The following is a 24,312-nucleotide window of genomic DNA, read 5'->3' on the forward strand; positions in this document are numbered from 1 at the left end:
GGATAGGTGGAGAAACCCGGTCTTGAAAAACCAAAAAGAAAGAAAGGAAGGAAGGGTTAGGGAAAGGAAGGAGGAAGGAAGGAAGGAAGGAAGGAAGGAAGGAAGGAAGGAAGGAAGGAAGGAAGGAAGGGAGGGAGGAAGAGCTGGGGGAGAAAGGAGCCAGCCTTGTCTGGGAGTCATAATACTTGAACTACTTACGATTCCTCCCCAGCTATTGGACAAGTTGTTGAAGTAGAAAAGATGCGTGCCAGACTGAGGAGTTCCATTTAGTATTTTAATAATATAAAAAAGACAATACAAAATCCAAACATTCCATTTTACAGGTTCAGATACATATTTTCCCCAAGTGCAAAATACTCTACGAACCACATCGTTTGCTGTTTATTGTTGATTGTGAGATGCTTACTGTATCGGTATAGCGGAAGGCAGGTATAAATACAGTATTTTGAGAATTTCTTCTGCACTAAAACAAAGCCTTCCGCGTGATAATTATTCTCTGAACCTTCAGCTTACACAGAATGTTTAGCGTGTCCAAACTACAACCATTTGTTTTGTGCTGGTGAGCTGCCAGCGGAACCTGGGCTTCTGTTCCCTCGAATTCTTACAGGATTCCTAGTCCAAATAATGGCTGTTGTACCTTTGAGACAGGTCCAAGGTGAAGGGTTCCTTGGTGGTGTTTACTTTTCCTGGACTTGAGGAAGAAGCCAGGCAGGTTAACATCTTCTGCTGGGGGCAGTTACACTTTGCCTCCCTCCCCCTGCTTTGAGACGGTCATCTTGAAGCACAGCAGCAAATACAAATACTGGAATGCTCCCTAAGCTTTTCCTGAATATTGAGCTATGACTTCCAGTCCATTCAAGAGTCACCTCAAACATGCATGCGGAGAACATGTCTCAGATTCACAAAGAATCGGAAGAGCCAAAGCCCAGCCTGTCCACCTGAACTTGAAGCAATACATCTGAGTCTTGTCTGCCTCCACATTCGGGGACACAGGAGCACTGATAACTCAGAGGCAATCCTCGGAGGATTCCCACAGGCTTAGGGTGAGCAGCCCACGTCCAGGCTCTGGTCAGTTTTCTCCTAATTCTGAGAATGACCTCAGGTTTAGGGGTTGGCTGGCCTGACGATACAGACAGAGGCAGAGGGCTACAGAAGCATCACTGTGCACCTGAGGACCCTAGTACCTTCTTGAGATGTGTCCCTTGGTGCTTGGAGCCTCATGGAAATGACTTCCTACACTGGAACTCCAGTAAGGGCAGGTTTGTGCTAAGATGAATGAGGTGCCATGGTCCTGAGGCCTGTTCAGCTGATGAAGGGTTTCTGTTCACACCATCTTCGCATTCCCTCGCTTCCTCTTAGAAAGTCCCTGAGTTGTCCTCTTCCTTCCACTGAGCCCCCATAGTCAGGTGCCCCAGGGCCAGTTTCCTCCAAGTTCAGCAGCGGCTTGCTCTCCTCTAGCCATCTTGATATGAGCTAAGCCTGGTGGCCTGTTCTCTCTGTACCGTGAAGTCATCATGTGCAGTTCCAGCAGCTATACAACGCATGATTAGAGGAAGTGTTCGTGTGTGGGGGATGGCAGGAAAAGGAGCAAGGAGGAGCCGTGCCCTAATGGCAGACACTGGGGGGCACTCTCTGTGTGGCAAATGGCAGGGAGAGAGGACGCACAAAGTTAGCCTTGCTTCTGGTAGGATGGTCAAAGTTGTTGAAGCTGTTCTGTGGCACTTCTGGAGAAGTAGAGACATTCCCACAATGCCATTCACCCTCGCAGGAAGCCATTTAACAGCTTCACAACAGCTCTCTGGCCCAGACAGACAGACAGCAGACCCCCACCCACTCCACCCCATGGTGTTGGCTAACAGATGGCCAGGAAACTGGCTTTGATTGCATTGGCTGTTTGGCTGGTGTGTGTGGATCAGACCATTCAGTGTTGAATCTCTTGGCGTCACCTAGAGCTGGACCTGAGGAGTCAGTTGGTCGCTAGCGACTGTCCAGCCTTGAGGGAACTAGAAGGAGCAAATCGGGGACTTTCCAGGCAGCAGGTGCGTCAAGGGTGGAGTACTTGCAGGGCCTGGACGTGGTTCTTCTTCCTTTCGAAAACCAGTAGTTGAAACAGGCTGGAAGTCAACTCTCAGGAGGCAGGTGGCCAGTGTCAGGCACATGCCTGCTTCTTGTCCCTTCACCGGTTGCATACGTGGATGACTGTCCTATCCGAGGCTGCCCCAGCCTTCTCTGGCCTTGGGAGCCTGAGCTGGCCATCCTTAGAGTTTGTCCTGATCCTCTTCCCTGGCATGCAGGGAAACAGAAGGCGGCGACAGGGTAGATGTCCCCTGCTCGCAGTGGATTACCGGCCAGTCCATCTGCATCAGAACCATGACTCCATAGGCACAGAGATGGCAGGGACGCCTTAGTCAACAGCATCTCCTTCCTGCTTCATCAGGTTACCAGAATCGCCCTCCTACCCTTCCGGCACCTCCGAGGGATTGCCCTGGCTCCACACAGCGGGGCACCTGAAGTTCTAGGTGGCCTCAGGTAGGACAGAGGCCCATGAGATGCTCCAGTGCTCAGGGCTTTTGAGAGTCAAACTGATATCCCTCCACTCCCAACGTGCTCTTCTCTCCTTGGCAGCTATAAATAGGGTTCTGCTAGAGGAAAAAGAAAACCAAACCCCCTCCCTCTAGACAACACAGAAAGACTAGAAATGATTGCACTTCTCAGATGTGGACAGGACAGGCGGGCGGCTTGCCAAGGGCATACACATTCTTGCTGCCCACAGCCCGAGGCCAGAGGTAGGCAGCTCCATGCTGGCTGCAGAGTGGGGTCCTCTTTGGTGGAGCCCACAAGCCACCTAGGGCTGCAAGGGAAAAACTGGAGCAAGGTCTAGGCTGGTGATGGTCAATGGCAGGTTTCTTTAAGGAAAGCACTTAGCAGGGGGAGAAAGTCTCCCCACGGAGCACTTGGGTGGGGTGAGGACATGCCTGGGCCAGGGAGGACGGGCAAGGAAAAGGTTAGTGTCCGAGGCTGGCTCCACTCGCTCTGCAGGCCCGTCCTTTAGGGCATAGTTTTCTTTCTGTTTTGGGCAATGGTTTAAAAAACCCTGCTTTCTGTCCCACAGAGCTTTGTCACTGGGAACCCCAGCTGGGCTCTGGCACACAAGATAATGCCTGTTGCTCTCCCTCCTCAGCCAGGGTTTGCCCCCCGCCCGCGGCCCCAGTGGTATGGACCACTTGTAAACCCAACGCAGGCAGCCCAGGCAGGCAGATGAGAGAAGCCGTACAGTTAAGAACGCCAACTGTGTGGGCACCCCGGGGCTCAAACTGTGTGCCTGGCAGCCCGTGTCGGCGTAAAGCTGGTACGTCAAAGGCTTCTTTGGCAGGACTCTGGGCTGTAAAAGAGCCACTCTGGGCAGCACAGGAGGGATATTCTGGCTCCTGGCTAGCAAGGCACAACCCTATAATGGCAGAAGCCTTTCTTACCCACCCCCACTTCCTAGCAGACCCGATCCTCTTCTGGGCCTCCGACACCCTTCCAAAGACGGATGGGGGCCGGGGATGTGAGCTGGTGAGATGGGCAGAGGAGACGGTTCTGTTTCTTCACCTCTGGGGGGACAGGGGCAGCACTGAATGGCTTTTCCAGGGAACATGTAAGAAAGAAGTAGAGAGAGAAGACGGAAGGGGTGAGTGCCTGGTATAGTGATAGTTCTCCTCCAAGAGAGGACAGGTTCCTGTGTGAGGTTGCGGTGCCAGCTCTGAGGGCCAGGGAGTCGGCGCTCTGAAACCTGCGTCTCGGGGGCCCAGGGGCGCTATTTGTAAGGCCTCAGGAAGCTGGAGACTTTGGAGCGGAGCAGCTTGATGAAGGACTTGGGCAGCATCTCCTTGTGCTTCTCTGTGTACTTGAAGTAGTTTTGGGGGTGGGCCAGGACCTCAAAGAAGGCCTTGATTAGCTTCTTGTCCTGCAGAAGACGGCAGGTAGCGTTACTCAGCAGACTTTATGTCTAAAAGCGCCCCACGCTGAGCATGCCCAGAGGCGACCCCTGGACTCTTCCCACCACCAGAATCCACAGCTCAGTTAACGGCAGCTCTAGCCCTCTGCTTCTTGGGCCCTGGTCTGCGGAGCCGTGGTGAGCCCACTTTCTCACGGCCTCAGACTGTTGACTCCTTCAGAGTACACGCAGGGGCTGACCACTGTGAGCCAGGCCACCACAGTCCCCCCTAGACCACTTCAATAGCTGGTCTATGTCTTTGTTCTGTTTCTATGCTACTGAGGTTGACCTAGGCAAGTGTTCTTTTCTTTTTTCTCCTAGCTTTACTTATGTGCCTTTCACCTGTGTATGTGCCCTACAGTGTTCCTGGTGTTAGAGGAGGTCAGAAGAGGTTGTTGGAGTCCCTGGAACTGGAGTTATGGATGGTCATGAGCCACTGTGTGGGTGCTGGAAACTGAACCCAGGTCCTCTGCAGGAAGTAACAAATGTTCTTAACTGCTGAGCCAATTCTCCAGCCCCTGAGCACATATTCTATTACTGAGCTATGGCCCCAGCTCTCTCAACTGCTTTTTGAGACAGGGTCCTCACTAAGTTGCACGATCTGGCACGATCAGTCTTTTGAATAGCCGGGGTTAGAGGTGCAAGCCACTAGGCCTGGGCTTGGTCTCCATCCTTGACCCACCATAGATCGGTCTCTTCACAGCAGCTACAGTAGGGTGTTTAATTAGTTTACTTCATGTTTGAAACACATTTTTGGCTCCTGTTCTCTGGATTTTCTTTCCTGACATGAGGCCCTGCCATCTTGTGTAGGGTAATCTGAAACTCCTGGGTTCAAATGGTCCTCGTACTAGGGCTGCTCCAGTAGCAGATCTACAGGCAGGCACATCCTGTCTGGTGAAAGTTCCTTCTTTTTATAATGCCGACGGTAACGCGGTGCCAGGAGCTGAGCCCCAAGCCTCATGCCTGACCAGCATCTCTCCACCACTGGTACACCCAGCCCTCTGCTTTCTTTCCTCACTCACAATAAAAGTCAGGTCCTCTGTGCGGCATGCTAGCCGCGTGTCCTTTGTGTCCTGCTTCTCCTCTACTCTTCCGCCCTGTGGACCCACAGTCCTCAAATACACCCCACGGCTGCCCAGTCACCCAACAGCACCTTTCAAGCCCTTTCCTCATGGCGTCTCCTGCCCCCCCCCCCACTAGATGCCAGGCACTATGCCTTAGACCTGCCAGGAAAAGGCACTGGCAACCTCAGCTCAATTTCCAAGACCCACACCGGGGTGGGGGCGCGGGGCACACCACTCCTCCAGATTGTCCTGACCCGCACATGCACATACTCCCCCACCCCCACTACACGTGCCCACACAAACCCAACAGAACTAACAACGCATCTCCTGGCGTCTAGGCTCTACCCACAGATTTCTGAAATAGGTGGGGCTTCCAGCCTCTCAACTCCACTCTAATCAAGACAGTTGGACTAGACTGTCCTTTGGTTTTGAGTCAGAGTCTCGCTGTGTGGCTAGGGCTGGTCTGAAGCTCACTGTAGCCCAGGCTGACCCAGAGCTCACAGAGATCCGCCTGCCTCTGCCTCTGCCTCCGCCTCCCGAGTGCTGGGGTGAAGAGTGTGTGCACCAGACCCAGTGCAGCGGCGCTGTGTTGTAAAGGATGGTCGCACTGCACATTTGATTGGTTGTTGGAGCTGGAGTCCTTTGTGTCGCCCAGGCTAGCCTCTTAACTCTTGGGCTCAAGTGACCTTCCCACCGCAGCTCCTCAATAGGCCAAACCATATGTGCATGCCATCACACCCAGCCACATTTGACCTGAAAGAATGGTCAGGGGTTCAGAGCATATACTGCTCTTGCAGAGGACCTGAGTTTAGTTCCCAGCACCCATACTGGGTGGCTCACAACTGCCTGGAACTCCATCTCCAGGGGGATCTGATGCCTCTGGCCTCCAGGCACTCACAGGCTCATGTCCACACAAATACCCATAATTAAAAGTGAAGTAAAAAAAATTTGGAAGGCACTGTGTGTATCCCTGGCTGGTCTGGAATTCCATGTACAGACCAGACCGGCCTCAAACTCACCAAGACCCACCTGCCTACGCCTCCCGAGTGCTGGTGTTAAAGGTAAGCACCACCACAGACGGCCAGACTCCATAGACCCAGGGCATCGTTCTTTCCTCAATGTTAGAAATGTTTCTTTTCCTCTAGATCTATAATCCCAGCACTGAGGAGGCAGAGGCCGGAGGAGCTGGAGTTCAGCCTGAACCACACAAGTAAGACCTGGTCTAAAACACCGAAGAAAACATTGCTCTACATTTTATCTCCCCTGCATTTCTTGATGGGAAAAGGAGAGGACCCTTCTCCTCACCTTCTCTTTCACCCCGCAAGGTGTGACCCAGCGTGGTAACTAGTGTTCTAGGAGCTAGACTCAGAGCCCAGGCCGGCCGCAGGTGAGCTCTCGTCTGGGCCTCAGCGCTCTCATCTGGGGACTGGCAATGAGCCAGGAAACAGGATGTCATGCTGGCACGCAGCATTTTGCCTGCACATTGGTGCGAGCCCATGTGCGTTAGCCGCCATAGTGAATGTTCACTTGCCTTTAGGATCTCCTGGTGGTTTTCGGAGGCATAGAGCCGGCCGTCCCGCACTATGTCTTCCACCAGCTGCTCGTAGTCCTCTGTAAAGTCAACCAGGGGTGGGGGCTGAGGGTGGGAACTCTTTGCTCCCCTGGTCCCCTCACAAGACCAACCCACCTCTGCACCCCTGCTGTCCTTGCTCACCATCATAGGTCACGTAGGGAATCTGGAAGCCACGAGCGCTATTGGCTTCACTAGTCTTGAAGTTGATCCAGAGTTTCCTGGAGCGGGCCGTGAAGGCAATGGGACGCTCATAGGTCTGACAGGTCTCATAAGTGGTGATGGAGGATGGGGAGGCTGGCAAGGCAAGCGTCAGGTCAGAAAACAGAGGGGCTGGAGAGAGCAGAGCCCACGTCATTACAACAGAGGCTCCCTCCCCGACACATGCCTGCACACCCCCTCTTCCATCGTTCCCAGGTTTAGTCTGCACGCTGAAACTGCACGATCACGTGGTGTATTAAAGTTGCCGGTTACGCCATCAGGACGACACAAGGGCTAGAGTGCACGCGTGCGGCAGCACTGGCAGCCCAGACCAAGACTAGCTTCTTCGCCACTCTCCACCAGACCTGCATCAGTCACCCCGTGCCAGCTGCTGTCCCCAAGGCTTTCCCCACATCACTGCCCCAGCTCTTCCTCTTTCCCAACCACATTCCAACTGCCCCTCCCTGAGCCCGCTCTGCAGTCACCCACAGTTCTTTCTCATGACGAGAACGTCCCCACACTCGTCCTCGGACGGCAGGAAGATCTCAGGGACCACGATAAGGATCTTGCGCTTGGGCGGGGGGTTGATGTTCCAGACACACTCCACGCCCGCTGGGTAGTTGCCCGGGTAGTTGGGAGACTCGATGTAGCCAGTGAATTCACCCAGCTCCCCACCACACTGCCGATCTGCAGCCACACCCCAGGAGATAGAACAAGAAAAGGATGCAGCGTCAGTAGGGTACCATGTTGAGCAAGCTGGAGAGTTTGAAGATGGAGGACAGGCATGTAAGGTAGCCACCATCTGCTCTTCAAGTTCTGGGTCCACCCTCCTTCTTGCCCTTTCATGTCTGAAAGGATGCTACAGGTCTTAGCCTGACAGCTGGCCTAGAGACCGAGGGGACTTGGACCATGTGGAAGTTGGACTTGCTGCCGGCTCATCCCCCCCCACCCCCCCATCCCATGCCCACGGCTCCAAGATCTCTCTCCACTTCCCACAGGCTGGCCTGCTGCGTACTCTTGCACTGGGCCACACTGGTAGAGCCGTCAAAGTCAGTGCTTGCGTTTCCTGGGCAGCGGGTGCAGAAGTTCTGGCGGAAGTGTGGCTGGTAGGAGCCCATGGCACAGCGGATACAGCGGTGGGTGCTGGTGTTGTAGTAGTGGCCCGGGGAGCACTGGACTGCAGGCAGGAGGGAAGGAGGCATGAGCTAAGGCAGGGAAGTGGGCATCTGGGCGGAGGATGGGCAGGACACATTTGTCACGGAGAATCAGGAGATTGGGGACTCCCAAGTTTCTTCCAGGTCCCTATTTATTCCCAGGTCAGGTCATAATTTAAGGCCAGGCACTGAGCAGTGGCAGACTGATAGAGGAGCTCACTTGGGGGTGAAGGGGAGCGGCAGTCTGATAGTGGGATTACTGGTTACTTTGCAGTCTGATAGTGGGATTACTGGTTACTTTGTATCCCTGGGTTTGGCCCGCAGATGGCTTCTGGGAACAACACGGTGTGTTTGGTTGGGCAACCGTGGCTTTGCTTTCCAGGGAATATGGTGGACTGATACACTCAGGTCTGCTCTGCAGGGGACCTGGAAAGTTTTAGATGCCAGGGAGGCCCCTGGGGGAATAAATAACCTACTCACCTTTGGCGTCACAGTCCTGGAAGGAGATTGCCCCCTCATGCTTGGTAGTGAGGCCTCCACCACAGGGGAAGCACAGGGTTCTTCCTGCTTCAGGCTGATAGGTGCCCCGTGGGCATGGCTGGCAGGGCTTGAACCCATCTACTGAATGTTGGCCAGGTGGGCACTGACCTGCAGTGAAGCAAGGGCCCAACTCTGATGGGGTGGTTCCTCTGTCACTCCATGGGGTCACCCCAGTCTTAGGGAACAGAGGCATACAAACAGGACATCAACTAGGAGAGTAGCCTGGAGCCTGGGCCTGCCCTTTGGAAAACCCCATGCCCAGGGCCGACCCAGTGCCCGCCCTAGCCCAATCTGTGTTATCTGTCCCCCTGGCACCTGCACAGGTGGTGGCGTTGGTGGCTCCAAGAGGCCCATGGGCGTCACTCCCAGGGCAAAGGTCGCAGGAGAGCTGCCCTTCCCTCTCCTGGAAGGTGCCTGCTGGGCATGGCACACACTGCTCCGTCTGGCCGTGGTAATACGTTCCCTGCGGGCAGCTGACTGAGGGAGAGTCGGCCGCGCTAGCCACCCCCCCCATCTCCCACCACCCAGGCCTAAGACTCCCCTTCCCACTCTTCCAGATATGGGGGAAATCTGTCAGGGAACGAACAGGATCGTGCTTAGAGAGATGGGGAGGTCAAATCTGTGTGCAGGAGGGCTGCTGGCCCTGCCCGGTATCCTAGATTTCAGCCTGGGACCAGGGAAGGGAGGACAGTGGTCAGGAGGGTCTTCACTGTCTCCCCGTTTGAGAACGGCACCTGAGGCAAAGGGTCCGGCTCCGCTCTGAGCCAGGGCCAAGTTAGGCCTCCCCCACTCCCTACACCCTTGGCTTCCCATCAAGCTCTCTTACCACACTTGGTGCCTGCCCGGTGCTGCCCGGGCCTGCAGACCTCCGCCGGCTCTGCTCGGTCCCCAGCCACCTGGCCTGGCTTGTGGGCTAGCTCATAGTCAAGGCCTGCCAGGCGCAGCAGGAACCGGTCCTGGTTGATGGACTTCCTGAGCATCTTCAGGGACCCCTTCAGTCTCCGCTCCATCCTCTGCCGGAGGCAAGGCAGCCCGCAGCCAGCTGGGAATGGATGGTTGCGGGAGTGAGAAAGGACAAGGACGGAGAGAGAGGTCAGAGCAGGAGGCAGATGCCCAGGAGAGAGGCGGGAGAGAGGCAGGAGCGGGGGAGAGAGGTGGTCCAGGAGCCGTCACACAGGCCGAAAGCACAGATGCCCCTTCTCTGACTCCTCTCTTTTCGACCCCGGCTTTGTGCCTTCCCCCTTGGCCCCCCACCCGACAGCGTCCATAGGCCCTCCCACCCGACTGCGTCCATAGGCCCCCCCACCCGACATTGTCCATAGCCCCCCCACCCGACTGCGTCCATAGGCCCCCCACCCGACAGCATCCATAGGCCCCCCCACCCGACAGCGTCCATAGGCCCCCCACCCGACAGCGTCCATAGGCCCCCCCACCCGACAGCGTCCATAGGCCCCCCACCCGACAGCGTCCATAGGCCCCCCACCCGACAGCGTCCATAGGCCCCCCACCCGACAGCGTCCATAGGCCCCCCACCCGACAGCGTCCATAGGCCCCCCCCCACCCGACAGCGTCCATAGGCCCCCCACCCGACAGCGTCCATAGGCCCCCCACCCGACAGCGTCCATAGGCCCCCCCCCCACCCGACAGCGTCCATAGGCCCCCCCACCCGACAGCGTCCATAGGCCCACCTGTTGTTTCTTCCGCTCTGACCTCAGCCTCCAATTCCAGGGTGAGCCGGGTAACCTCCTTGCCAGGGGTCCGTGCCCGTCGGCCCTTGCCCTTGCGAGAAGAGTCACACTTAAGGTGGATGAAGGTGACTTGGCAATCGGAGCAAGGGGTGCCACCTAGAAACAGAGGCCTTGTCAACTTCAAACTCGGGGGCTCCCGCTGCAGGCGGAGTTCTCCGTCCTGGCTCTCATTTCCCGTGGAGCCCAGGCAGCCCTGAGCCCATCTCTGCCTGCAGCCTTCTCCTCGTCTGATCTACCCAGTGGAAGGGACGGTGGGGGACTTCTCAGGCCCTAGTCTACAGTGGCTCCCCCGTCTTCTGTCCAGAGTTCAGGGTACAGGTGACTCGCTGGACAGGACAGCCCCAAACAGAGGGGCTGAGGTGCGGGGAGGGTTGGAGGGGCCCTGTCGGAGCACAGTCCAGACCTGGCCCCGCGGCTCTGCTGGCTTCCTCCGCTCGGCCTTTGTTCCGCAGATGCAAACGGCACTTGGCGTCCTTGATCTTGAAGGAGGCCCGCTGCTTAACTGACAGCGTTGCAGCCTCTGGAGGGGTGAGAAAAGCTCAGCGCAGCCTGGGGCAGGGGTGAGGAAGCTGGGCGGAAGGCGGTTCAAAGCGGGGTGGTAAGGGTTAGCTGGAGAGCAGGACGGGGGAGCCGGGGGTATGGGTGTAGGGGGCCAAGGTGGAGAATCACAAAGTGATGCACCAGGTCCAGGAAAAAGTCAGGCCAGGGGAGGAGTGAAAAAGAGCTGTGCTGTTTAGGGGGTCGAGGAAGGAGGACTTTTTGCTCACCATGGCAGTAGTTGGAGGTGGTGCTGTTTCCAGGGTGGGTGACTCGGGCTGGAGCTGCCTTGGGGCTGGGGGTACCACAGCTCACGGTGAACCCATTCTCGGACTCTGAGAGAAGGGGGCCTATCACAACTCTGACCCGCCTCCCAACCTCCAGTGGTTGGAAGAACCCCAGGGGGACAGAGGAGCCGCTCAACAGCCAGCGTCTCCCCCAAGCTCTCCAACCCCCTCTTCCCACATACCTGGCAAAAACCGGGCCCGGGAGGGGCAGGTCAGGGCACAAGTGTCCTTCTTGCCAGACCGACTGCAGCTAAGCACGGCTTTTGAGGCCCCAGGACTGCTCTGGCACTTCACTGGCTCTAGGGAGGGGACCGTGGCCTGAGGCTATGGAACATGCCTTGCCCACCTTCTCCCTCAGACGGTTAATTCGGAAAAAGAGATTATCCATGTGCAGAACTACAGATGTGCCCAAGGACACTGGGCACATCTTAAACAGAAATGGCATGCCTATCCTAGCCCAGCTGGCTACGTTCCCCACCCTTCTCCCGGGCACATCTTCCCACCAGACCCCAACCTTCCCCGGAAACAACATTGCCAGGTCTGGCCAGCAGAGGGCACCACGCACCTGTGCAATCCTTTCCGTTCCAGTGAAGGCGGCCCTGGCCGGGGCAGGTACACTGATAGCTGCCAGGGGTGTTGATACAGCCAAAGCGGCAGCCACCCTTGTTGACGCTGCATTCGTCCACATCTGTGGGAGCGGCAGGAAAACAGACTGGCAGTGGCAGTGGAGGAGTCGGGGCCAGGACTGGGCCACAAGTGAGCCCCTTTGGCAAGTGTCTAGACACACTGAGCTATGCAAGGTGAGGGAATACCTGATAGAGACCCACTGTGTATTTACAGATCTGTCAGGGAGGGAGAGCTCATGTTAAATAGTCTCACAAAGACACTGAAGGGTTCTCTGGCCTGTGGAGAGCTCAAACTTCTTCTTCTCTCTGTCCCTAGTCAAAGACGCTGTTGAGCGGGTGCCAACTTGACCAGCATTTCAGTGCCTTCCGCTCTCACCCTCTCACTGGGCTAGAGACCAAGGGTGGGTCTCTGGGAACAGTGAAGGGGGTGGAGGGTAGAATTTAGGAGGCAGAGTCTGGGCACAGTGGTGGACCGCCTTCGGTCTCAACCCTTGGGAGGTCAAGGCAGGAGGATCAGGAGTTCAGGGTCACCTCTGGCTACAGCCTAGGGTTCATGAAACCCTAAAATAAACATCCTGCTGGAGGGGTGCTGTTCCCTGGCACTCTGTCTGCCAGCTGGCCTTGGGAAGCTGCCTTCCTTTTTATCCGTGTTGGATGCAGACATGACACACTACCACAAGCCAGCACGGGGACACCAGACATTGGAGGGCAGAGAGCTGAGGGACTGAGGTGGCTGGGGAGCTTGCTGGCTTACCCCCACAATGAGTGACACCATACAGCAGGTAGCCACGATGACAGAGACACTGGAAGCTTCCTGGTGTGTTGACACACATGTGGTCACAGGTTCGATCAAAGGAGCACTCATCTATGTCTGGAAAAGAAGAGTTTGAGACAGTCTGTCTGACCCATACTCAGGTGAAGGACTTCGGCCTGGAAGGAGACCCTGGACTGCCTCCGGATCCATGACTGAGCAGGACCAACACCCTGTGACCTCTGCCTGGAGTTTGTCAGGGTCTGGACCCTGTGGGTCATGACCTAGCAGCAGCAGACCACATCTGGAAGGACCTGGATCGTGGTGGTGAAAACTCTCCCGCCCCCCTGCCGAGCTGCGTGCTCTAGCATGGAGCTGTGGTCTTCGAGGAGGAAGGAGTACCACTGGCTAACACTGCCTGTACAGCTGCGCCCACGTCCACGGAGTTGTCCAGACCCCAGCATCCTCGAAGCTCTCACACCTCGGCGCCTCTCCGGAAGACCCCACTGCTTACCCTGGCAGCTCCTCTCGTTGATGAGAAGCTTGTAACCCTTCTTGCAGCTGCATTCAAAGCTGCCCACGGTGTTGCGGCAGATGTGGTCGCAGCCTCCATTGCTTAAGCGACACTCGTCTATGTCTGGGGAGCAGACAGAACAGACCAGAGGACAGTATTGAAGGCCACAGGAGACAAGGAAGTCAGGGAGGGGCCTGGACTGCCCCTTTTCACTTGGCTGTCACCCTCAGTCCCCATGTCTTCCCTGTCAGGACTTCTGGCCCCTATGGCACCTTTTTCTTCTGGGGCTGAGTCTAGGAACCACCTAGGCCAGCAAAGAACAACCGTCTGGGGACCCCTAGGGGACCAGGAGGCCATCTGAACTCCAGGCTAGTCCACATCCCTTACTCTGCAGCTGGTAGCCGTTCCCAAGACTGCAGACGGGGCTCCTTTTGTACCCGAGTCCTGTCACAAAGGTTGGGGCAGGAATGCTGGGGGGGGGGCTGGTTATATGGGGAGCCTAAGGGACTCGCTGGCAAGGGGCAGCCTTCAGGGAGGAGAATCCACAGGTAGAAAGGACTTCCAAGAGAGAGAAAGGCTGCGATAAGGAGCAGGGGGCCAGGCCGGGGACCGGACTGCAGCGGTCTGGAGAAACTCAGAGCCTGGCAGCTTTTGGTACTAGAGGGAAAGGAGCGGGTGAACAGCTTCCTTCCTGAGGTCAAGGTCCCCTAGCTGGTGGCAGACAGGACCCAGGCTACTCACGCTTCTGGAGGGAGGGGGCAGGGACTTCACTCTGGGTCTACCTGTCAACAGTCCTTCCCAGCAGGAAACCTCTCAAGTGCGGCTAGCTGACCCGGTGCCCTAACCCTCCCCTCCTGCAGCTGGTGGGCCAAAAGACACAAAGAGCGAGCCCGGCACTACTTCCCAGTCCCCACTTCTCACGACCAGAGGAGACACAGACATGATGAGTCATCATTTTCAAAATGGCTACCCTCCCCCTTTCTCCCTCGTGGTCCACAAATGGCAGCTAACTGGAAGGAGGGGGAAGTGCAATGGCTGGTGTGGGAACGTAAACCGTAGTGATGCTAAACCAAAAGGTTCCCGTGCCAGACTGTGTACAAATTAGACCGTATGCACCTCATCCACAGCACATCTGTGAGTTAGGTACAATGGGGGCAGCCGGCCACGGCAGCCCAGAGGAAGCAGGCCAGGGTCACCACACTGGAGCAGACAGAGCTGGGCTCTGAACCCCGCAGCCAGGCTCTCATGTTGGTGCGCCTAACGCTCCCTAGTACAGCTTTTCTAAGGGACATACCCTTCCAGAGCCACTGGGAAGACCTGGGGAATGCGGGTTCAAGACGTTACAAAGCACCCATGACCTCAGGCACAGAGCTCAGATGTCCTAGCTCAGGGATGTTCTTTCAGTACCTCCTCCTCCGCCCATACAGGGACACGGTGAGAGTCCCACAAGGGGACAGAGGCCCAGAAGGCAGCACAGCGCTAGCTGGACTTTGGTGCCCCTTAGCTCCGTCCTGGCTTCTTTGTGAGAAGGGAGTGGAGGAGGTGTGGTTGGGTAAGCGCTCTCTCATCTCTGTCCCCACCTCCTCCTCTGGCAGAGGTCGCCACATGCCTGTTCTCAGGCCTCACCTTTGCAGGTCTTCCTGTCTGGCTGCAGCATGAAGCCCACGGGGCAGCTGCAGTGGACCCCAGTCGCTGCATCGTGGCACTTACTGTCACAGCCCCCGTTGTTGATGGCGCAGGTCTCTGTGAGGGAGGTGTGGGTAGTGACCGGGTTACTGGCCTGAGGGGAGGCCTCGCCCACCTCCACCTCGCCGGAGTTCAGCAGAAGCGTTAAGCAGAAGCCCTGGGCTCCAGCCTCCCCTTCCTCCCAAGGCCCAGCCCCTCACAAGTGCAGCCAAGCGCTCCGCGTCCCTGCCCCCTACTTGATTGAAACAAGGTGGACAGCGGTGAGGCAGGTACAAGCCGGAGCTGTCAGGCAGGAATGTGCTGAGGGGGTGGGGGGTGGGTAAGCAGGAGAGATGAAAGCGAGCGGGGCGGAGGGGGTGGGGGTCTGCCCGCCAGGAAACAGAAGGGACAGACCAGTTTCCTCCCATCTTGGGGGTGGGGGGCTCACGGTGGACAGTCTCCTAATAGGTTTGGTGGGAAGAGTGTCTCAAGACACTGAGGGCTGCCCATTGATCTACCTGCCCCTCCCTGACACAGCAGGCCTGACCCCTGCCTCAGAGGAGATAGCCAAGCTGGGTCATCCACCCTTATCTCCTCCCCAAACCCTCCCGTCCACCTGGAAATAAGCAGGCTGTCTGGTTCTTTTATTTTGCTGGTGAGATAATGTGCAAGGGGGGGCTAGAGAGAGGGAGAATCCAGAGGGAAGGTGGGGGTCACAGCAGAGAGTTCAGAGCCTTCCTTGTCTGCCAGAGCAGGAGGAAAAGATTCAAACAGCTGCTTTGGGGAGGAGGTCCAAGGGAAAGCCGCCAGCCCCAGGAGCGCCAGAAGCTGCCCTGGGCACCTGGAGTGATGTGACCTGTCCTGGAGGCACCAAGCATTCTCCCATTTGCAGCCCAAGGCCCCCGCGGGGCAAGAGAGGAGAGCTGTTCTCAGAATCAGGACGTCAGGTCCGCCCCGGTCACCACCGAGGGCAGTGTAGCGGGGCTCTAAAAGAAGCCCACCTCTGCCCGCGGGTCCCTGGCATGTCCTGTCTGGAAGCAGCTGCAGTGGGTTCCCTTCTCACTTTGGTCTCCCTGAGGTTCCCCCAGACCACAAGGAGCTCAAGTCTCCCCCAGAAGGGCTCGAAGTGTGGAAAGAGGGCCACCAAGGCCTGGGCAAGATCCTGTCTGTGTGTAGGACCCAGGATGGGTACAGAACTGGCACAGTGCCCACCCCAGGCTGCACCAGGAAGCTGGACAGTTGCCCACCTCTGCAGGGAGGGTGGTAGGAGGGCACAGCTTGTGTGAGGCACTGGCCATATGCTACATGCTATCCTAATCTTCACACCCACGGGGGGTGGGGGGGGTGGGGGGAGACGGACTGTCACTCCCTCCTCCTGCAGAAGAGCGGGCTGATCGTCAGAGAAGATGGGGGCTCACTCAAGACTGGCCGGTGAGAGCATGGCCGAGCCAGGATCCAAACTCAGGTCTGCTGAACCCAATGTCGGGCAGAGATCAGCAGCTGTTGTTGGGTGATGGACTAACAGCAGGAACCCAAGAAGGATGACCCGCAGGGGACAGCATCCAACCCTGGTGCACCTTATCTCAGTGGCATAGTGGGAATGATGGGTAAGACGGCACTGGCAGAGGCTTTAGATGCAGTGACAGAGGGGTGCTGACGGCTGGGGGAGGGGTGGGGTGTTAGAAGGTGGTGTAGGAAGAGGAAGGAGAGGGATGACAGGGACCAGGAAGATGATGGGCATGAAGGTTCCCAGGCCAGCTCTTAGGGACTCCGGTTTCCTGACACCTGATGGGTCTAGTGCCTGCATTGCCAGGGGAGCCCTGCTGGGCATGCGGTTAGTGGGAGCCCCAGCGGGTTAGCCCTTCCCTAGCAAGCCGGTGAGAGCAAGCGGAGAGCAGACATATTTACCATTAGAAACGGCCTGAGTGGGCACGTGCTGCTCTAGCCGTCTCTCCCCTGTTTGACATTGTGAAGAAGCTGTTTAGATGGGGGGCAGGCGCCACTGCAACCCACTGGGCCCCAAGCCCACCTGTACCCTCTGCCCTGAAGGGCCAAACCACTAGCCCCATATGGTGATCCCTGGGCCCCCAGGTTAGCCTCATTCCTCAGCCTCGTCCTGCCCGGTACCCTCAAAGAAATCAGGCCCCCATCAAGTGACTATAAAACAAGAGATCCTGAGTCTCAGAGAGCAGCTGTGGGTCCAGCCCCAACACAGCACGTCAGAGGCAAAGCTGGCAGGAGATGACAAGCCTTGCTTTCAGCCACCTCCCAAATCCCTTCTGTTTTAACTGCACTAAACTCGCTGTCTCCCCACTCCGAGTACCCCAGTCACCCCAGTGACATCTCCTCCTGCCAAGGCCAGTAAGCTCGTCTCCCTCAGAGCAGAGGGAGCGGGATGACGGGGCAGGCACAGCCTCATTTGCTGCGTCCTGCCTGGATGCTGCTGCTGCCGCCGCCCGGAAGGTGCACCCGGTCTTGGGTTAGAGAAGTCAAGCTTGATAAGGACATTTTCAACAAGCAGCCATGTTTGAGAGCATCTGAACACGAACCCCAGAGGGAGCGCTGCCTCTTCCCCAGTGGGGCCTCTGTCCCTTCTCCCTAGGGACCACATGCAGTTTCTTCTAGAAGACTCTGGGGGATGTGTGGGTGTGTCCAGAGGGTGGTGGGAGGTTTGCGGAGCAGATGAATTAGCCCTATCAGGAAAGCATGAAAGGAGCTGGGACAACCCAGCCAGAGAAAGCAGAAGGAAGGACCTGAACCTGCTTTAGGTCTTTGAAGAGTTAGAAGAGCATGCAGAGCAGGACAGCATTCCATCAACATCTGGAGCAGGTGCTGGGAGCCCTGTGTGAGCCCACCTGCTCCCCTGTCCTGTGGCTGAAGTGAGGAGGACCGGGCGAGCGGGTAAGCAGTTCCTAACCAGAATTCATCGTGGACACGCAGGGCTTCACTGCGAAACAGTGCTCACCTTTCCTTCTCCAGCCTGCTGTGGCCCACCAGCTGGGCATATCTCCATAAACACCGGTGCCCACAGAGCAAGTACACCTATCTGTGCCTGCCTGGCCGGAGACCCTGCCTCACGCCTAGCCAAAGCCCTTCCTTTCATCTCTAAGGGGACACACTGTCCAGCCGTCTCGCCACTGAAGAAACAGCCACAGGGGATTCGAAAGGGAACTTGAAGAAATTAGCTCATTCAGGGAATCTGGAGACCCAAGTCAGGCCTAGGAACTCAGAAGGGTTTCAGGCAGGGGGGGCATGGAAGGCTGTAGCAGCTGAGGGGTGTGGGCAGCCACAGGCACAGTGGAGAGCCAGTACCATTGGACGCTGAGTGGAGGTGGTCCTGGGGGCATCGGGTGAGGGGTAGGAAGGGGATTTGCAGGGGTGAAGAGGAAGCAGTGCCTGGAGACACCCTACTTGTCAGCCCACGGCTACCCGCTCCAGGGACAAGCAGTATGTCCTGGCCTCTACCACAGTGGGGACACTGGGCTGTGGCAGTGCCCACCTCACCACACTAGTCAACCAGGACCTGGGTCAGCTGCTCAGCCCACCACCCCAGAGTTCCTGCAGTCATCCCTGCGGTCTTGTTGACCAGCACTTCTGCTAATGGTTCCTAATTTGGCAATGCAAGAGGAGGGCGAGACTCCTGGGGAGGGTAAGTGGTCAAGTGTGCCTCTTAGCGACCCAGAGCTGTCTCTCACTAGACCTGCCATCATAGGGCCTTCATTCTCTCAGTAGTTACTAGACCCGGCACCCAGACCCCCCCCCCCCCCCCCACCCCGTCTGCCTCCCCCGCAGCTGCCGGCCCCTGCCCGGCCCCCACCCCGTCACAGGTGGCTGGCATTGCTCCCCTCGCTTCACCCACCGATGCACGTCTTCCCGTCAGTATGGAGCACAAACTTGACATGGCAGCCGCACCGGGGGCCCTGCTCCGTGTCATCGCATGTGTGCTGGCAGCCACCGTTACCATAGTTGCAGGTCACTGCAGGGAGAGGGAGGAGACCTGTCAGCCCGCTTTGCCCTCGCGTGGGTCAGCGGGGCTGGGAAGGCCCCCTTTCCTCCCTTTCCTCGCTGCTGCTGCGTGCCTCCCTGTCTCCCGCCTCCCTGTTCTTCCTCCCATCCACTGAGGCCCCATGCCCTCCCACTCCCCTGCCCTCCCGCCTCACGTTTACAGTCTCGTTGGTTCTTGGTGAGCTCGAAGCCAGGGCGGCATTCACAGGCGATGCCCCCCTTGGGAGTCTCCCGGCAGATGTGGGCACAGCCATGGTTCTTGTTCATGCAGTTCATTCCTTCTAAAAAGGGAAGAGAGAGAGGGTGGTACTCCATCTGCACATGGAGGCCTCAGAGGGGTGGGGCCAGTTGGGGATAAGGACACTATGAGGGTCAACCAAAATCAAGAGATGCTCAGGATTTAGGAAGGACCCAGAAAAATCTAAACCAGGACCTCTTTGCTCAAAACGCTTACACGGAGACTAGAAACCTGAAGATAGATAGCAGTCGGACTGATAAAGTGGGAAATAATTCCGCACAGGTAATTTCTATGCCACTTTTTTTTTTCTGGAGGGAGCAGAAGACAGGATTTCTCTGTGTAGCCTTGGCTGTCCTGGAACTTACTCTTTAGACCAGGCTGGCCTCAAATTCAGAGATCCGCCTGCCTCTGCCTCCCGAGTGCTGGGATTAAAAGCGTGCGCCACCATGCCTGGCTGTGTCCCAAATTGTATTAAGTTCCTACCACAGGAAGGGCAGCACACTAGTGATGTGATTGTGATACAAAGGCAGACTAGACACAGCTATTGCCCTCAGGATGCCCTATTCCAGTGGAGGAGAGAGCAGGCAGCGTATATACCCTGTACAACCTTCCCAATCCGGGCCATGGAAGGGGACGTTGGTGAGGCTGTCCCTGAGAAGCGGCGGCTCACAGACCAATGCTCACCCACAAGAATGCACATCACAGCTGGACCAGAGAATGCCTTCAAAGCAACCCCACTGACCTGATCCCAGATTTATCCCCTAGATTTTTCTCTAACGCAGTGTGTCTACATGTAGAGCCCTTATGCTGTGACTAAGCTAAGGAATAGAGAGGAATCTAGAGTACAGGACACGGGGTGTCAAGGGGCAGTGGGGCAGAGAAGCCTGGGGGCCTCCCAGGCCATGGCTGACCTTCTGGCCGCTGGATACAGGTGTGCTGGTTGTCGCTGAGGAAGAAACCTTCTCGGCAATGGCATTCATAGCTGCCCATCATGTTGACACAGCTCTGCTGGCAGCCGCCGTTACCTTCGGCACACTCATCGACATCTGTGCAAGACAGGCGGCGGTCGGTGGGGCTGTGGTGGCAGCGCCAAAGACTGAGGGCACACTTGAGAACCCGACCCTACACACAAGTAAGCCCACTCCCAGCAGGCAGTCCCCATCATGTGTGAAGAGGCATGTAGGGCAGAGCTCAGGTAGGGTGGGGAGCCTCCAAACCTGGCCAACCTAGGTGAGGCCCTCCCCCACACTGGAGAGACTAGGTTTGACCCCTCAAACCTGGAGAGATGGCTCAGCCATCATGAGCACTGACTGCTCTTCCAGAAGACCTGAGTTCTATTCCCAGTGCCCATAGGGTGCCTAACTGCCTGTAACTCCAGTTCCAGAGAACCAAAGGCATCTCGGGCACGTGGTTCACAGAATATACATGCCTACACACATAACATTTCAATAAATAAAAGCCCTGGGCCTGAGTGCCGAGGTCAGGAGAGAAGCCAGAGTAAGAGGAACATTGGTAAAAGGATGGAGATTAGTCCCACTGGCTGGCGATGGCGTACCAGGAGTGGTGGCTAGCTGGGACGAGCAGCCAGGAAATCAGGGAACCTGGAAATGGCTCTGTCCTCAGACAGCAGCATGGCTGTGCTGCTGAAGACGGTGGGAATGTGGGGATGGCGGCTGAGTCACAAGTCCTCGTGAGGCAAGGACCATTCTGTGGACAGGCCACAACCTCCCCCTCATTCCCCCCCCCCCCCCCCCCCGCCTGGGCTCACTGCCACAGTCCCTAGATTTTCTCCTAGTTTGGTCTAACAAAACAAAGTTTGGCAGTGTGGTATGGAAGGGTGGGCAAGGTGGCCAGGCCACACCCTGGATGGTAGAGAAAGAACAATAGGTGCCCCCAAGTCACCACCTGACAGCCGAGATCATCCCAAGAGCTCACTTCTGTATCTTGACTCTACCTCTATGCTGGCTACTGCCCTCCCATCCCTACTTCTCCCTGGGGAAACTGAGGCCCACAACATGAACCGTGTTCTCAAGGGTTCCCTAAGAGTTAAAGGGATTGTTGAGGCTTTGAATATGCACCTTAATCAGACTCTTGTACCTCTGGTCCTCTCAGAACCTGCTCTCTCTCTCTCTCTCTCTCTCTCTCTCTCTCGTCTCTATGGTTAGTTCTTGGTGAGAATTGGGTCAGAAAGACCCAATGGAGGGCTGGAGAGATGGCTCAGCGGTTAAGAGCACTGGCTGTTCTTCCAGAGGTCCTGAGTTCAATTCCCAGCAACCACATGGTGGCTCACAACCATCTGTAATGAGATCTGGCGCCCTCTTCTGGCATGCAGGCAGAACACTGTATACATAATAAATAAATAAATCTTAAAAAAAAAAAAAAGACCCAATGGAAAGGCCAAAGAACTGGAGCTGACGTTCACAGTCCCATGGGCACCCCTCTGCTGTGCCCAGTGCCTCAGTCCTGTCCCCAGAGTCCCTTGGGTGACAGGGGAGAGAAAGTCCTTCCACAGTAGCGGGGAGTGGGGAAGACAGCTATCGGGAAGGGCCTACCAGGACCTGGGTAGAGGGTGGCAGTGATGGTCACATGCACCTCTGCAGTAAGGGGGCTCCCGGGCCATGGGGCACCTGACAAGACATCTGGCCATCACTGCCCCCTCTCTGCTGAGTCTCTCTTCTCACAGAACCAAAGAGAAAGCAGAGAGAATTCCCAATCTCAAATCTCGTTGTACACCAGCTTTCCCACTCAGGGGGAAATCTCACTTGGTCTGAGTTAACTCTCAGAAATGACAGACCAAAGCTGAGTTCAGTGGCCCAGGGATTCCATCCATAAGAGAGTTCCTGGGACAAGGGACGTCAGGCAGACGGAGGCTCAGAACTGGAGTGGGTGAGGCTAAATACAGGAAGGGTGGGGGCAAAACTAGCCACGAGGAGCAGAGGCTGCAGGGCCCAGAGGGGAACCAGCGGCTGTATCAGCAACAGCGCTCCTGCCCACTTAGCGCCCGCTCTGTGCTAAAGCTGCAAAGGGCTTTTATACCCGTTCTCGTGATGAGCCACACCCCCCTCCCACAGCAGCCCCAAAGAAGGGTGCTAACACTTCAGGGATGAGGAGTTGAAGGTTCCCAGAGGCTAGTTCACTTGCTCAAGGTCCCACAGGTTCTGAAGCACCAGGGCTTGTCTGAAGCTAACTCCTCCCCATGCACGGAGCTCAGCCCACCATTTTCATACCCTCCCTGGCCCTCGTCTGAGAGCGGCGCCTCCTCTAATGCTTTTGGGCCAGCAGCAGCAATGCTCGCTGGGTCCTCACTGGTCTGCCTCAAAGTAGAGGCGGCCCATGCTCTCTCGAAAGAATCCAGCTCTTTTTGACCCCCTTCTCCTCCTCCCCTGCCAAATGACCGCCAAGTCTCCCTTGCTCACCCAGGCAGTTGTGTCCATCATGTGCCAGGTGGAATCCATCATAGCAGGTACATCGGTAATTGCCAGGGATGTTGACACAGTCGTGTACACAGCCTGCATTGTCCTCCCGTTCACACTCATCCACGTCTGTGCACAGGGAGAAAGTACACTGGAGGAGGCTGAAGAGCATGTACAAACAGCCATGACATCTTATTTTTGCTGTTTCAGTTATGCCATTTTATATAGAGAAGTTGAACATTTTTCAATCGTGGTATTGCTGGGAAGGGTTGTCGTCCTTGAACCAATACCCCTCAGGTCCTGGGGGGCAACTGTAGTTCTCAGTTTACTATGCCACCAAGAAGTAACACGTACCTTGTCCACTGAAGCTGCAGTGGCACCCGGGGTCACACACTGAGAACAATATTCCTAGGCTACTTTGCAGTGTTTTAATTATAGCAGAAGATATGCTTGCTTGTGGGTGAATCCCCACTGGGGCACACTGGTCCCATCCTTTGGGTCTGATTTGAAGGGTACAAGTAGAAGGCTTCTGCTGCATGGATCTGAGCAGGGGTCTGTGACTGAGGTGTGCCCACTCCACACAGCTATGGGACCATGGGGCTATGGAGTGTTCCCACCAGCACTCCAGCTGGTGTGTGCCAGGTCTGAAGCACACCGAACACTGTGCTCTCTGGGAAGATGCACCTGCCCTCCGTGGCCTGTAGAGGCTGCAGGCCTTTGTGAACTGCGCTGCAGGCCCTGGGCACCAGCATTCGCTCCCACTTCCCTGCAGGCACCTCCCAGCCTCACCTTTGCAGTGTTTACCGTCCCCCGTGTAGCCGGACTTGCAGATGCACTTGTATGATCGTGGTGTGTTCTGGCAGATGGCATCAATGTGGCAATGGTCAGTCCCTTCCACACATTCATCCACATCTGGCAGGGGCAGAGGGGGACAAGAGAACCTCAACCGGTGCCTCTCGAGTAAGTTTGGAGGTGTGTTCCCCAAAGTCCCCTCTTCAAGACAGAGTCACTGCACCCCCGAGGTCCCTCACATTAGTTCATCTTCCTTAGCAGCTTAGAGGGAGGGAGAGACGGGCAGGGAGTCGCTGGCCTCCTAAAAGGTGGCCATGTCCAGTGGTCACTCATAAATTTTTTTAGACAGGGACATATGTAGTCCAGGCTGGCCTAGAACTCACAACAGAGCTGAAGGTGGCCTTCAATGCCTGATCCTCCTGCCTCCATCTCTGCCAAATGTTGGTACTACAGGCATGTACCACCCTGCCCCACCGGTCACTAGTAATTAAGGAAGAAAAGGAGACAGGGCACATGTGGGATCCTTGTCTGCCTCACAGTCCACTGTAGAACAGACCTGTCCTACCCTGTACAGCCATGCATGCCTGTGATCCAGATGTGCATGCCTGTGATCCAGATGGGCACACCTGTAAGCCTAGCACTTGGGTACAGCGGTGCACACCTGTGATCCAGCTGTGCACACCTGTGATCCAGTTGTGCAACCTGTGATCCAGCTGTGCACACCTGTGAGCCCAGCACTTGGGTATCTCGGTACACACCTGTGATCCAGCTGTGCACACCTGTGAGCCCAGCCCTTGGGTACCTCAGTACACACCTGTGATCTAGCTGTGCACACCTGTGATCCCGGCACTCGGGTGTCTCACAAACCCAGACAAAAGATCAAGCTTGCTCCTACTTGTTCATCGTGGCACCAAGAAGCTTTAGAGGAACAGAGTTCCATCCAGGAAGAGTTTCTTTGGCCCCTGAGATATCAACAGAAGGACTAGGGGCTGGCAGGTATTGGCCTGGCATCTGAAGCTTGGCAAGTGCAGCTCTCTGAGCTCCCCCACTGTCCAGGCAACACCCCACCCGCAGTTCTGGGTCTCTTTGCTCCAGCTAAGTGCTTCCTCTAGTAGGCATGACAGACAGAGCCACACTAAAGAAGAGACTCCTCCAGAGCGGCAAAAATGAGGATGACTAATAAGGACTTCGGGCCGGGTGGTGGTGGCACACGCTTTTAATCCCAGCA

At 56.5% G+C, this 24,312-nt stretch overlaps 1 protein-coding gene across 2 annotated transcripts in view; it reads right to left on the bottom strand.

Annotated features, from left to right (window-relative positions):
- Nucleotides 1–1,853: 1,853 nt before the first annotated feature.
- Scube3 (signal peptide, CUB domain and EGF like domain containing 3) overlaps nt 1,854–24,312 on the bottom strand; it is a 31,543-nt gene continuing 9,084 nt past the window's right edge. Inside the window, exons 2-23 of one of the 2 annotated variants that reach the window (XM_036166989.1) lie at nt 23,082–23,204; nt 22,296–22,421; nt 19,791–19,925; nt 18,797–18,922; nt 18,496–18,612; nt 16,545–16,592; nt 14,598–14,714; nt 12,972–13,094; nt 12,461–12,577; nt 11,646–11,768; nt 11,263–11,379; nt 11,024–11,128; nt 10,660–10,776; nt 10,197–10,352; nt 9,335–9,550; nt 8,824–8,985; nt 8,449–8,616; nt 7,830–7,991; nt 7,304–7,501; nt 6,758–6,910; nt 6,575–6,654; nt 1,854–3,949 (exon numbers count right to left, since the gene is read on the bottom strand). In XM_036166989.1, coding sequence (XP_036022882.1) covers nt 3,800–3,949; nt 6,575–6,654; nt 6,758–6,910; nt 7,304–7,501; nt 7,830–7,991; nt 8,449–8,616; nt 8,824–8,985; nt 9,335–9,550; nt 10,197–10,352; nt 10,660–10,776; nt 11,024–11,128; nt 11,263–11,379; nt 11,646–11,768; nt 12,461–12,577; nt 12,972–13,094; nt 14,598–14,714; nt 16,545–16,592; nt 18,496–18,612; nt 18,797–18,922; nt 19,791–19,925; nt 22,296–22,421; nt 23,082–23,204 — 2,939 coding nt within the window. In that variant the 3' untranslated portion in view covers nt 1,854–3,799. The remainder of the gene's footprint in view (nt 3,950–6,574; nt 6,655–6,757; nt 6,911–7,303; nt 7,502–7,829; nt 7,992–8,448; nt 8,617–8,823; nt 8,986–9,334; nt 9,551–10,196; nt 10,353–10,659; nt 10,777–11,023; nt 11,129–11,262; nt 11,380–11,645; nt 11,769–12,460; nt 12,578–12,971; nt 13,095–14,597; nt 14,715–16,544; nt 16,593–18,495; nt 18,613–18,796; nt 18,923–19,790; nt 19,926–22,295; nt 22,422–23,081; nt 23,205–24,312) is intronic. The other variant, XM_036166990.1, reaches the window with a different exon arrangement.

The sequence above is a fragment of the Onychomys torridus genome, chromosome 18 (genome assembly GCF_903995425.1).
Source record: "Onychomys torridus chromosome 18, mOncTor1.1, whole genome shotgun sequence".
NCBI lineage: Eukaryota > Metazoa > Chordata > Mammalia > Rodentia > Cricetidae > Onychomys > Onychomys torridus.